Genomic DNA, 12,925 nt, shown 5'->3' with positions numbered 1-12,925 from the left:
CGTGGACAGTTCGATCGTCGGGTAAGAGACGTCGTAGGTAACCGGTGCGCGGTGGATCGTGCGCGATCGGCATCGGCGATACCTACGGTAGGAGAGTGTGTCCTCGGGACTTTTAAACGAGGAGCGAGCGACCCGCTCGGTGATATTCGGTGGTGTATTTTTAAGTTCGACGGACCGTGTACGCGCGCGTCCAAAGTGTTAACGGAGTGCGCGGTGTCGCATCGCGAGTGATCGATCGATCCCGTAGCCGGATCGCGGACTCGATCGCCGAGGCGGCGATCCCGCTCGGCGTCCACGTTGGTGGTTCGATAGGAACGACGACGACGACGACGACGTCGTCGTCGTGCGAGCGCCGACGTAGGAGGAGGAGGAGGCGGTGGCGTAGGGGAAGGTGGTGCTGGTGGAGGTGGTGGTGGAAGCGGCGGGAGGTAGAATGGTGCCTTCCGGCCCGTGTCGATCTCGAGCGGAAAGACGCGGCGAGATGTCGCCGCGCCGTCTCGCGCCTCTGCTGATCCTCGGGACGATCCTCGCCGGGTTGTCGAGCACCGCCGCCGCGGACAGGATGAGCGGCCTCTACGTCGACAACGGTTTCGACCAGACGGTCGTGCACAGGGTGGTCAGTCAACGGGAGAAACGCGAGGTCGAGTACGAGATATTGAATCTACTCGGTCTGCCGGATCGGCCGAGGAACACGGCCGGTAGACCGCCGCAGGTCAAGAGGTCGGCGCCCAAGTTTCTCCTGGACATATACAAGAACGCTCTCGGCGAGGACGAGGACGAGAAGCCGATCGCCGAGCAGCAACGTAGGGCCGGCGAGTTCGACCTCACCGGTCAGGATCTCAGGGCCATCGACCAGAGCGACGTCATCATGACCTTTACCGCGCACAGTAAGTCGTTTATTCCGTTCGCGTTCTCCGCTCGGCGCGCGTACCACCCGTGTCGTCCGCGTTTCACGCTCGAGTAACCAGAGTAACGACGACAACAACGACAACAACGACAACAACGACATCGGGATCGTTCAGGATCATTCGACGAATTCCGTTCGGGCTCGCCGGTCGACTGCTCTCCGCGAACGATTTCCGCTGCCGCGCGACCGCTCTGTCCGCGAACCGACCAGTCTCCTCCGCGCGCGATTCTTCTTCGAGCGTTCTTCCGTTCGAGTGTGCGCACGGAGTGTAAACAACTCGGTTTTTCGACTTCGCAACGCGACCAGTGGATCGAAAAATGATACGCGTGTCCGTTGAAATAGCTTCGAGAGACGATCGTGGGCACCCGACGGGTCGAGAACGACCCGAGGAACGCGCCACGATCGAGTTCAGAACACCGCGGTAAACGCCTACGAGGCGTTCGCTGCGCACGCACGCTCGATGCGCGAGAAAATACTCCGCACGCGGGCAAACCTAACGTTTTGCGTCCAAGTCAGTGGGTTACACGCGCCGTGGCTTCCCGCGACTTCCAGTTCTGCGAACGTCGCGTCGTATCGCCTCGCGTCGGTCTTTCGACGGTTCGTTCGACGTTCTCGTTTTCGGAAACGAGCGGTTATCGACCAGAGAGATACTTCGATGGTACACTTGCTTCGAAATGCGCGGAACCGGTGCGTAGAAGCTCCAAAGATACTCTATCGACTTTCGGCGTGAAGGTTTCCAATCGATTCGCCGATCGCGATGTTTAGAGTAGCGAGGTCGACGGTCGAAGCGTTTCATCGAATCGACGAGTCGACGAACGGTACGGGTTCGAAGCTGTATTCGAGTAGCATGGAAATCGTGTTCAAAAGTGACCGATCGATCGGTTCATTTATTCGTTCACGGGATAAATTTGTTGTAGAAATGTAACGGATAGGGGAAATTATTTTACAAACAGGAACGGATACTTTGAACACGCACCGATGTAAAATTCGAGTTGAAGAAAGTTTTCGAAAGTATCCGCGTATCGGGGAGTACCTCGAATTTAACGAGAGCGAGAAGCTATTGTTTCGAACCATCTCGAGAGATGGTTTTCGTAGCGGCACCGTTCCTTGAATCGTCGATTCGATTTTTCGCGCGCCGGTAGCGCGATAGATCGTTTTCGGATCGAGAGGTCTCGTTCGATTTTGCGAGTGTCGCTAATCTGCGCGATTTCCCGGCGATTTTTGTTTTCGTTGGACGTCCTGGCTGGCTTTTCCCGCGTTACGCTGGTGCGAGGGAGAACCGGGCTCGAATAGCGAATCGGTTGCGTCATAGCACGAAATTGAGTCGAACGTAGAATACCGCGTCGAAAAGTATAGACAGAAACTGTCCCGTTGAAACAACCGCAGACCGAGGGAAATGCTGGAATTGGAGCTGAAACTGGTTTCTTAATCGACAGATTTGAATTCAGAGGCCGCTTATGAAAATGTTTTTAGAGCGATCGATGTAATTAATGCACTTTGTATGAGTTTACTTCGGGATTATAAATCGCTTTACCAACTGGATTCTACCGGTTTCGAAGCAGTTCTCGTGGGTGTGAGCATTCTGCGGCACGGAATGTTCGTCTAGTGTTTCTTCGACGACTTTGGCGGATCTTCGGTCGAATCTCGAATATCGACGAATCAACGACGCAATAACGGGCGTCGAAATGTTCCCGCGGTTCACCGAAATTCCGCGATATCGACCCGCAAGTCGGTGACAGTACGAACCGAATTGTGTGTCGATATTGACTTCGGTACAGTGAAGTTAAAAGATACGAGAAGTTCGGGGGAATTTACGGTACCGCTGATCGTTCTGTGCGCGAAAGCAAAATCAAATTTCACATTACGACGCACCAAAGGTAGCAACTTTTCTAACGATAAGACACGTGAGTGACGGAGGCCACGATCCGTCGTGTGAACCGCGGAATCGCGAACATTCGGGAACGATCCTAGTTAGGTGACTCGTAGAGACTGTTATTAGATGTTCACGGTAGGGATTTATTTATTTGTTTGTTTATTTATTTGTTTATTTATTTGCGGGGTAAATCCTTCAGAATTCAAAGAAAAAGGGAGAAAGATTAATTCGTAAGAATGCACAACAGTTAAAACTGAAAACTTAAATTTAGCAGGAGTGGGAAAGAAATCGATATATTCACGGTATTGTTAACATATTTTAGAATAGTGTTGAAATTACCAAGATCGGATTACACGATAGACGTGCCACGAGAGGAATCGATAGTACGAAAGATTCGAAGGAACGAACGACGACGAAAATATAAAATCATGGCCGGCGGTAAGTAACGAACTACATAAACGAATATCGAGAAACGAAAATAAATACCTCGTGAAATTATCCAATCGCGAGCGTACGGTAATTTATTGGAAATTAGAGGCGCGTTTACCGAAAGAGAGCTTCGGAGACGAAGTGTCTTTTACAATGCAACGCAATCGAATACATAAATTAGCGAAAAAGAAACAAAGGTCGTAATCACTTTGAAATCTCGGGAACAATCGCCAAACGGCTCGTTAGTTGTCTCGTCGACGATTAAACAGTTGCTCGTCTCCATTTATCGACGTACCAGGTGGAACATTGGTAGAACGCGATAAAACATTATAACATGTACAACGATAGTTCGAACGTTGCTCGTATCCGATCAATTTATCACCTTTGAACGTTGGAAAAGATCGTCGCACGGTTTCGCAAGTATATGCGACAGACACGTGCCAATATACGGGGTGTCTCGCGAGTAAACCGAGTAATATCACCGAGTAGGCTCGTTGGGTCGTTACGAATCGAAAACGGAATTAAACGATCCGTATTCGTTACGGGTCTTGGTTGCTTCGTTTTCGAGACAGTGATTGTTTACTTCACTCGAGTATCGAAAATGAAATCGCCAGAACGGTGCGGCAACAATGGTTGAAACTTCGAATGGATTTAGACCGCCGCAAAGTTTGGGACCACCTTGTTCTTTATTATATTTTACGACGTGATTATTGGAAGACGATTCTAACGGTTCTGTTGTTTTAACACGCGTTTAAAAATGGCCGGCACGGATCGCTTTATTACCGTTCCTTCTACTCTGGTCCTTGTTTTGTTTATAAATGTCGGTTCGAGCGGTTCATTCCTCCAAAGTGTACGTTCGACGATTGGGAAATACCAACGTCGAAAGAACACCCGTGGAAGCTGGAAGCTGTTGAACGCAGGTTGGAAGAACGCTACTCGAGATATTAAAAACAAAACATTAATTCAAAGAATTCGAAGAATCGAGGGGAAGAGAAGTTTAACGGCCGTTGATGAAACCGAAAAAAAAAAAAAATAAAAACTGAACTGTCCTTGCCAATAAGATGTTCTAAATGACGATAAAAATAATTTTCTATCAATATCTTGGAACGAACAACTGCAAATTCTACGAAACATTCTTCCAGCGCGGTGATTTTAACATTTACCCGCGTAATGTACGTTTACGATAGGTGGGTCGTCGTTTTGAATGATCTTTATCCTGTACAAGTGAAAAGGATAAGAAATACGTGAAAAATCAAAAAAATGATTACTCCGTTTCGATCGTGTACACGCAAAATCTATTTTCCGAAATAAACCAAAGAACGAAAGTGGACAGTGTACGCAACGTTTTTAATTCGGAACGATCTACCGAGCGCACTGCTAATGTTAAAATATACCATACACCTGTTACGTAAATATTTATTTTACGAACTTGTTTCAATCTTAACGATAATCAAAAACGAAAGTGGACCGAAACCAACGGTGCACGCGACTTTTTAAATTCGGAGCGACCTATTCCAATGCACTGGTAAAGTTACTCGATTTTCTTCCGAGACACTGCATTGTACGTTACAAAGTTTTCGACTTTACGATGCGTTATCACTGGAACCTCGATTTCCTTCGAACCGTACTAAATACACGTACACGGATCGAAGAAGGTAGCAACTTTTCTAATGATAAGATTGAGAAGAAGTTGAGAACGTGGTCGGTAACGATAGACGAACGCAACGATCGATCTAAATGATCCGAAACGAATTTCGAGACTCTCCCGTGTGAAGGAATATTTCGCAAATTGCTCGCGTGGTCCAAGAGTTTGTTTTCCTCGAGTCTTGGCCAACGTTGGCTACGAGAGTTTTATAAATATACAACCCGCGAGAAATTGCAGCGATTAATTTCGATATTCCACGAGACTCCTATGATATTACCAGAGCCTGCTAGTTTAAAAGTAGAACATCGATTTCCGTGGCTGTTCTGCGGGTTCTTGTCGTATAATATCCGGCAAGGAATGGTAAATTGATCCGAGTTACGCCTTACGTCTAACGCGAAAAAATACGCGAGGATCGCGTTGGAAATCTCGATCGCTTTCCTTTTTCGACTTTACCGCGATCAGTTCATCTCAAATCGGACGAAACGTCGAAAATCTCGCGAGTCGGTCTTGATTTTTCTTTTTCTTCGAATCGTTTAATCGAGTCGAGATTAGAAACTTGTAACTATCATGGTACTCCAAAACGTCGAAATACATATATACATATATATATACAGGGTGTACCAGGTTTAAGATGCCAAACTTTATTGATATATTCTACGGGTATAAATAAAGAAAAAAAAAAAATATATATATATACACACACTTAATCTCTTATTAAAAAGTTACGAACAAAAATATGGATGCGGTTATTGCGATGCAATGGTAAAGTAGATCAACGATATTTCCATTCAGCTTGTTTACGCGTACCGTATTTACCATGCTATCGATATTAATTCCTACCAGAACTATTAGTAAGTATTTGGACTTTGTATAGGTATAGAAATGTCGTGATTATTTACAAGCGAGGAGTATGCAGATATGCACTTTATCTACGGTTTCTGCAGTGGGAATGCTCGTGCTGTAGCGAGGGAGTACCAACGCAGATTCCTTAATGGAGGAGTACCGTGTCGCGAAGTATTTACAAGATGTCGTACACAATTACGACGAACAGGGCCGTTTAAATTGAAATTAAATTTAAATTCAAGTTCGAAATCTCACCACGAGGATATTAAATTTCTTCAACGCTACCGTCTATTGATTCGACGACCGTTGATAGTGAACACAGCTCGTTTAATTGTCCTCTTTTAATTTTTGTTTAGAACTTTTTAATAAACCGTTACACAACTCGTGCTTGTATAACAATTTCTTCTTGTTTGGATTCATAGAATGTATGGTTAAAGTTTGCCACCTTAAACTTGGGCCACCGTGTATATAAATAAACAGCCGTTCGAACCTTTCTAATTTTTCTTGAAATCGAAATATTAAATTCTGCTCGGTTAGAATCGTTAATATGTAACCAACGACAAGTTTATATTCGGTGTTTATCCACGTTCCGCGATCAGCGGAAAAAGTATCCGTTTTGGAATGCAGTTCGTTCGCCAATTCTCGAAGAAACGAAGAAATAGATTTACGTTCGTCGAATCCTAGCTCGAGTTCTCCACTTGTCGCGTTCTCAAACGCGAACCAGTTTCTCGTGAATCTGTGCTTCCGCGTGCATATTCATCGAGAGTCGAACGCGATTAAATTTTAGGACACGACGTTTTCTACGATATTACGACGTCGCGTGGAAAATCGTCTAATGCCGCGACGCGTGCGTCGAGAATAAATAATTCGGTTCGGTGCGTAATATAAGCATCGTTTAATCATTTCTAAACGAAAAATGAAACCCAGTGTTTCGCTTACGTGTATTTTTTCTCATCGTGTATAATTCTACGAGGAAAGATGCAAAAGTATTCTTATACAGGTATCCATAGAATACAGTGTAAAGATATACATTTGTATGTAAAGTATAATAGCGTATGTTTAAATAAATTCTACTCAACCTTTGAATGCATATGGTTACGGAACTGCAACGTATTTATTTTTCATTTATACAGTTGTTATCAGCGACGCATTTCTACGATATATTTTTGTCGATCTAAATTTATTTTCCGCTCGATATCTTTATTCGTTACGAGTGAAATATTTGTTTACAATTTTACACGTAAATTTCGAAGAAAACTGTGCATTTAAGGGTTAAAGTTAAACTTTCAGCCTCGTTTCGTTTTCGCGTAGCGTTAAATTTATCATTCTACTATTCGTATTCTGTTATCATGAATAAATCACATTCGTCGTAATTTGTTCGGTTTGAAGTTATATCAATATAGACATACGCATCTACATTGTTACATTTTATATTTATTTTTATACCCCGTTTTATATATTGGAAAAGATTTTATACTTGTTAGACCGTTTGATACGTTTTGCGTTTGCGAATCGCCAATACGAATAAAGGCAGCTAGATTTTATAAGTTGCGTTGGTTCCAAGTGCGATGACCATATACATACATAATTTTGCGGTAATGAAAAAAAATCAGCTCGTAGAATTCGATCGTGTAGAGTGCTTCTTGGATGTTGAAACAAGAACTTAAAAGTCGACTTATGGGTAAACGGAGTGGAAATTTTGAAAATTATAATTTATTCGTGAAATATTTGGCTTTCAGATGCAATAATCTTACGCGGTTGTAAAAATCCAGTATCTCGTACGAATAACGTTTAAAAAATTATTTCACTCGTTACGATAAATAGATATTGCCTTGGAAATTAATTAAAATTGACAAATTGACAATTTGTCGTAGAAATGCAACGCTGTGCAAGTAACGCGTCTGATACCAAACGACATCTAATCAAATGAAAAAATAAATAAGTAGCAGTTCTCCAATCGTATACATTTAAATCAGTCATTTTCAAACAATCTCGAAACGGTACGTAACAATGCACAGAACCACCCATTGGGAACTATACTCGAGTTTCGGGTAGTTCTTTGACTTTTCAACGAGTGCAAATCGCGGTTTTCTCGAATATTTAGAAACGTGGTTTTCGGTCTTGTACCGTTCTACGACACGTCGATTCGATCGAACTCACCGCGTTGCGGCGCGAACGAAATCTCGAAGAGTTCGATTCGAATCTCGCGCGTTCCAGAGTCGGCACGTTAGCGGCACGATCGAAATTTTTAACGTTTCGAGGATCACGGAGAGCCGGATCGCCCGGAAAACTTTCTACTCGAGAGATTTCCCGTAAGGTCCTGGTAACTGTTCACCACGGACCGCCCATCGTGAATTCTTCGAGACGGACCCTCGAACATAACTCTCCGGTTATGTCACTCGCGCGCGGATGATCGAGATCGGTGCGGATCTTCTTCGAAAATCGGGGGAACGGACAGACGGTTTCCACTTTCGTTGCCGTCGACTTATGCAAATGCCGCGCCTCATCCGTAGAACTTTCTATTCGCTCGGAATCCTTTTCGTTGATGTCTCATTGGCCGTCCGCGTCGCTCGAGACACCGTGAATTCTTCTAGAAAGTTCAAGGAAGATAAATTACAAGGACACCGCGAACACGTTCCCGACGTGTGAAATCACGAAGAGACGTCAGGCCGGTTATAGCGGATTCGTGATCACGAAAACGATCCGAGTCAATCGAGGCTAACGCGTGAAATCGCCACGTTTCTGGTTCGCTTTTAATAGGAATCCCAGGGGATCCGGCACGCGACGCGAACCACGGTATATAAGAGACGATCGGAGAGACACGGTTCCCGTGTTTCTGGAATCTTCGACTTTATGGGGCAGCTTTCTCGAACATCCCGAAACAAGGGGTGTATTTTTCGAATTTATAACGGAGAGACCGCTCGAACGATTCTTTTCGAATCGATCGGCTGTATTTATCCACCAACGGAGATTCTCGAAAAATTAGAAAAAGAAGATACGTAGAATTACGAGGAAGTAAGACGGTATCCGAGGAGACTATCTGGATAATTTAATCTTAAATTATCGCAATTTTAATACGCTTCCTGGCCAAAATCTACTTATTACAACGAGTAAATTAATTTTTCTCAATTCCATTCGCATACGACGTGGAGTGATCGATTGTTTAATTACTCCTTTCAAGAAAGAATATGCATTCAAGGATTAATTCCAGTTTATTAACCTACCTCTTTGGTTGTCAACTTAAATTGCTGGAATTTAAAGAAACGAGTAATGTAGAAAGAGATCAATGTGGAAAGTTCTTCTTTAAATTTTTCCTCGAAAGTTACAAAATTTCGCAAACGTTCTCACGTTCTCGTAGTCGTTACCGTGTATTTGTACCCTACGTGTATAAGGTGTTTCAGAAGATAAACCTACGCGCAAAGATGAGTAAACAAGTCGTACGTACATATGTCTTATGCTTTACTTTTCGAGGTATGAACGATCGAAGAAAATGTTCGGGTTTTTTGTCAATGCTCGGGGAAAAATTGTGGGAGTCATTCGTTTAGGACCATACTTTGTCTCAACTGACTTATTTGGGACCGTTTATCTCGATGTTTTACCGAACAACCTCTGGAAACTATTGCACAATGTACCCCCGAATATCGAACATAATTTATAGCTCGTGTATACAATTGTGATCAATCTCGTTTTCTTCGTACAGCGAGAACATTTCTAAATAGCAGTTTTGCAAACCGATGAATAGAGCAAGGTGGATCGCGGTCTCTTGAATTCGATCCACTGGATTTTTATTTTTACTTTGCACGACATTTAACAATCGCGCGTACTCAACGAAAGTCAACGATATACGTAATCTGTGAGAAGGGATACAAAATGGATTTGAAACAATTCGTAGAACATTTAGTATTTTCAACCAAGTGCCGAACTCCTGCAAAGATGTGTAGTAGCGTTTTCTTTTTTTATCAATCGAAAACTAGGGTATGTAGAGCACAGTTATATTTATACAACATTTTGCACTTTGCATCTTGGGGCATAAATTCATCCCACGAAGTGTAAACCTGTATTTCTGAGACATTTTGTATAGGCCAGTAGGCGATTCGTTGTTTCGAACGTACATGACGTCGTGACTCCTCGAAGTGGTCGATTGTTCGATTACACCCGAACAGAGGTACTTTGAACATTTTCTTCGATTGTCCATAACTCGAAAACTAAGGTATGGTGACACGTATTTCTGAGACACTTTGTATAGGCCAATAGGCGATTCGTTGTTTCGAATGTTAATGTTGTTGTGACTCCTCGAAGTGGTCGATTGTTCGATTACACCCTAACAGAGGTACTTTGAACATTTTCTTCGATTGTCCATAACTCGAAAACTAAGGTATGGTGACACGTATTTCTGAGACACTTTGTACAGGCTAATAGGCGATTTGTTGTTTCGAACGTACATGACGTCGTGACTTCTCGATATAGTCAATTGTCTTATTACACCCGAAGAGAGGCCGTCGCCCGGAGGCTTCTGTTTTTCAGTTCAGCACCGTCGCTTCGAGGTATCGCTGTTCGCGTCGGCAGCAAATTATTCATACGGGATAAATCTCGCGTCTGACACATTCGGTTCAACGAACCTTGTAAAGGGGAATTCCCTACCTCGGAGGAGAGCTCCTTTCCCGAAAGACGCCACGGTGGAATCGTAAATTGTTCCGCGTTCAGTCGTCGTGACGCGAACGGAGCACGGAGAATGGTAATTTGTGACGAGTGAATGAACGAAGGACAGGTGTTTCTCGGAATCGTGTCTTCCTTCGATGCGAATCTGTCCTTTTTCCGTGGAACTTTGGGAACGAATCTCGGGGAAAACGTCCATCGAGCATCTGTGTACACGCACCGTTCGTAATTACTCGAACAGCGTGACCAACTTTCCTACGGTAGCGTAATTAAGATTACCAGCTTTGTTCTCGAAAGAGGAGCGTGATCTACAACACTCTCGCAACGGGGAAATTTTATCCGAACAATAGACGAGGAATGAAACCTACGCAATGCGATTTATTCGATCGGTTCAATTTTCATTTGTTCGTTGCGAGATGTTTCATTCTGTAAATCAAATTCTAATTGAACGGATATTTAGAAAAATGGCGTGTGTTGGACACTTTTCAAAACGAGCTTTGCTATCGTAAATGATGATTTTGCGTTTGCAGTCAACGAATTACTTTCTCGTTGTTCGGTTGTTATTTATTTCTCAATGTGGAGAAAGAACGGGGCATATGTTTACACAAGCTGCTCCTTTTATTGCTACAATTAGCAACGAATTGTTCTTCAAATTTCCTTGTAGATTTTAGGAAATTGTTACTCAACGAGTAACGGACAACGAGTCGTTTTATTCACTCTTGGAAATTTTTATCCGGATAAGAATCTCGTCCATCTCTTAAAAATTGGTGCACGCATACAGATTCTTGTTATGTGGCTATTACGGTTTAAAAATTGGGGTAGTGGATCGTCTTGTTATTCCGAACAATTATTTGTCCGTAAGTGCGCATTGTAATAGCAGATAGAGTCGCTGTAAATATTGAAAATACATTTTTTCAGAGTCGTATCGCATCGGTGCTTCTCGATGATAGAAAAATACTCTTGTAATTTCTTATTTCATCGAAGTTATTATCAATAAAGATATTCTTATTCGGAGCTTTGGTACGCTTTTTGCAACACCTAGGGAAAAAAATCGGTAAATACGTTGTTCTGTATGAGAAATATTTCAATTTAGTATTTAGGTATTTTGCCGAAGGATAACGAAAACCAATTAATGGTCGGTGTAATTACTTTGCGAAGTAATTTCTTAAACTAATTATTAATATTCGGTACAATTGTTTCGATCGATTAAATTCTATGGAAATGTTTTTAATTCAAATGTAGGAAAAAAACGGTTATTGTCCATCTTTGATGCAACGTATTCGAAAGTAATCGTAGATTAACTTAATTTATTACCGAATCTTTGATATTTAAAAATGGAAATTTAACTCTGCCAACTCCGTCGTTAATTTGAAAATTTATGAAAACGTAGATTCGATCGGTTTCGATTTTGCCCTTTTCTAGATCCATATTTCTCACGTTAACGGTCTTCTTTTACATATTTTACATTATTACGCGTATTAATTACCGTAAATCCTTTCGAGATAATATGACGTTAATGATACGATAAATTTATATTACTATTCGGTAGTTAATGTCGATTCGCGTCAAAAATTGCATCGATTCCCGTTAGTTTTTCATCGTTTGGCGATAAGTAATAATTTTTCTTTTAAAGTTGACTACTGCGATTCGTAAATCATGTCGTTACAAAAATTTTTAATACGGACATCTACGTCCATGTGTAATTTGTTCAATCTGAACTCTTTAAATTAGGTTTCCTTGAACGTCGATCTGTTAACTTGTAATTTTTACTTTTATACTTAACGGTTCTTTGCAAGAACAATCTTCTAAAATCGATCTTCTGAATCGAAAAGTTCCTGTATCTTAACTCGTAATTTTGACTTTCGTACTTAACGGTTCTTTGCAACGACGATCTTCTAAAACCGATCTTTCGAATCGAAAAGTTCCTGTATCTTAACTCGTAATTTTGACTTTTGTACTTAACGGTTCTTTGCAAGAACAATCTTCTAAAATCGATCTTTCGAATCGAAAAGTTCCTGTATCTTAACTCGTAATTTTGACTTTTGTACTTAACGGTTCTTTGCAAGAACAATCTTCTAAAATCGATCTTTCGAATCGAAAAGTTACTGTATCTTAACTCGTAATTTTGACTTTCGTACTTAACGGTTCTTTGCAAGAACAATCTTCTAAAATCGATCTTTCGAATCGAAAAGTTACTGTATCTTAACTCGTAATTTTGACTTTCGTACTTAACGGTTCTTTGCAAGGACGATCTTCTAAAATCGATCTTTCGAATCGAAAAGTTGCCGTATCGATGACCTCTTCCCGGAATCGATCGGAATCTTGGAAATCCTTTACATTTTCGTACACGTTTCACGAACCGAGACCGCGTTATCGGTGGTTAACTTCCGCTTCGACTTTCACGTTTGAATAATATTTGGCTGTCCTTTTCGACAGGAGTCTGGAAATTTTTACAATACGTTCCTACCCGGAAAGGAGATAGAAAATATACGTTTTAGAAAAGGCGATGTTTCATCGCCTGTCGTAGAGAAGATCCCGACGAAGATAAAATTTTACCTGGCGTATAATACAC

At 42.2% G+C, this 12,925-nt stretch overlaps 1 protein-coding gene across 1 annotated transcript in view; it reads left to right on the top strand.

Moving 5' to 3' along the window:
- Window positions 1-399: 399 nt before the first annotated feature.
- Window positions 400-12,925, top strand: part of Gbb (glass bottom boat) — a 71,583-nt gene continuing 59,057 nt past the window's right edge. The window contains exon 1 of the mRNA XM_076321333.1: window positions 400-887. Coding sequence (XP_076177448.1) covers window positions 434-887 — 454 coding nt within the window. The 5' untranslated portion in view covers window positions 400-433. The remainder of the gene's footprint in view (window positions 888-12,925) is intronic.

Source organism: Ptiloglossa arizonensis, chromosome 10 (genome assembly GCF_051014685.1).
Source record: "Ptiloglossa arizonensis isolate GNS036 chromosome 10, iyPtiAriz1_principal, whole genome shotgun sequence".
NCBI lineage: Eukaryota > Metazoa > Arthropoda > Insecta > Hymenoptera > Colletidae > Ptiloglossa > Ptiloglossa arizonensis.
Note: the sequence above shows the minus strand (reverse complement) of the source record. Positions and strands in the feature narration are given on the sequence as shown.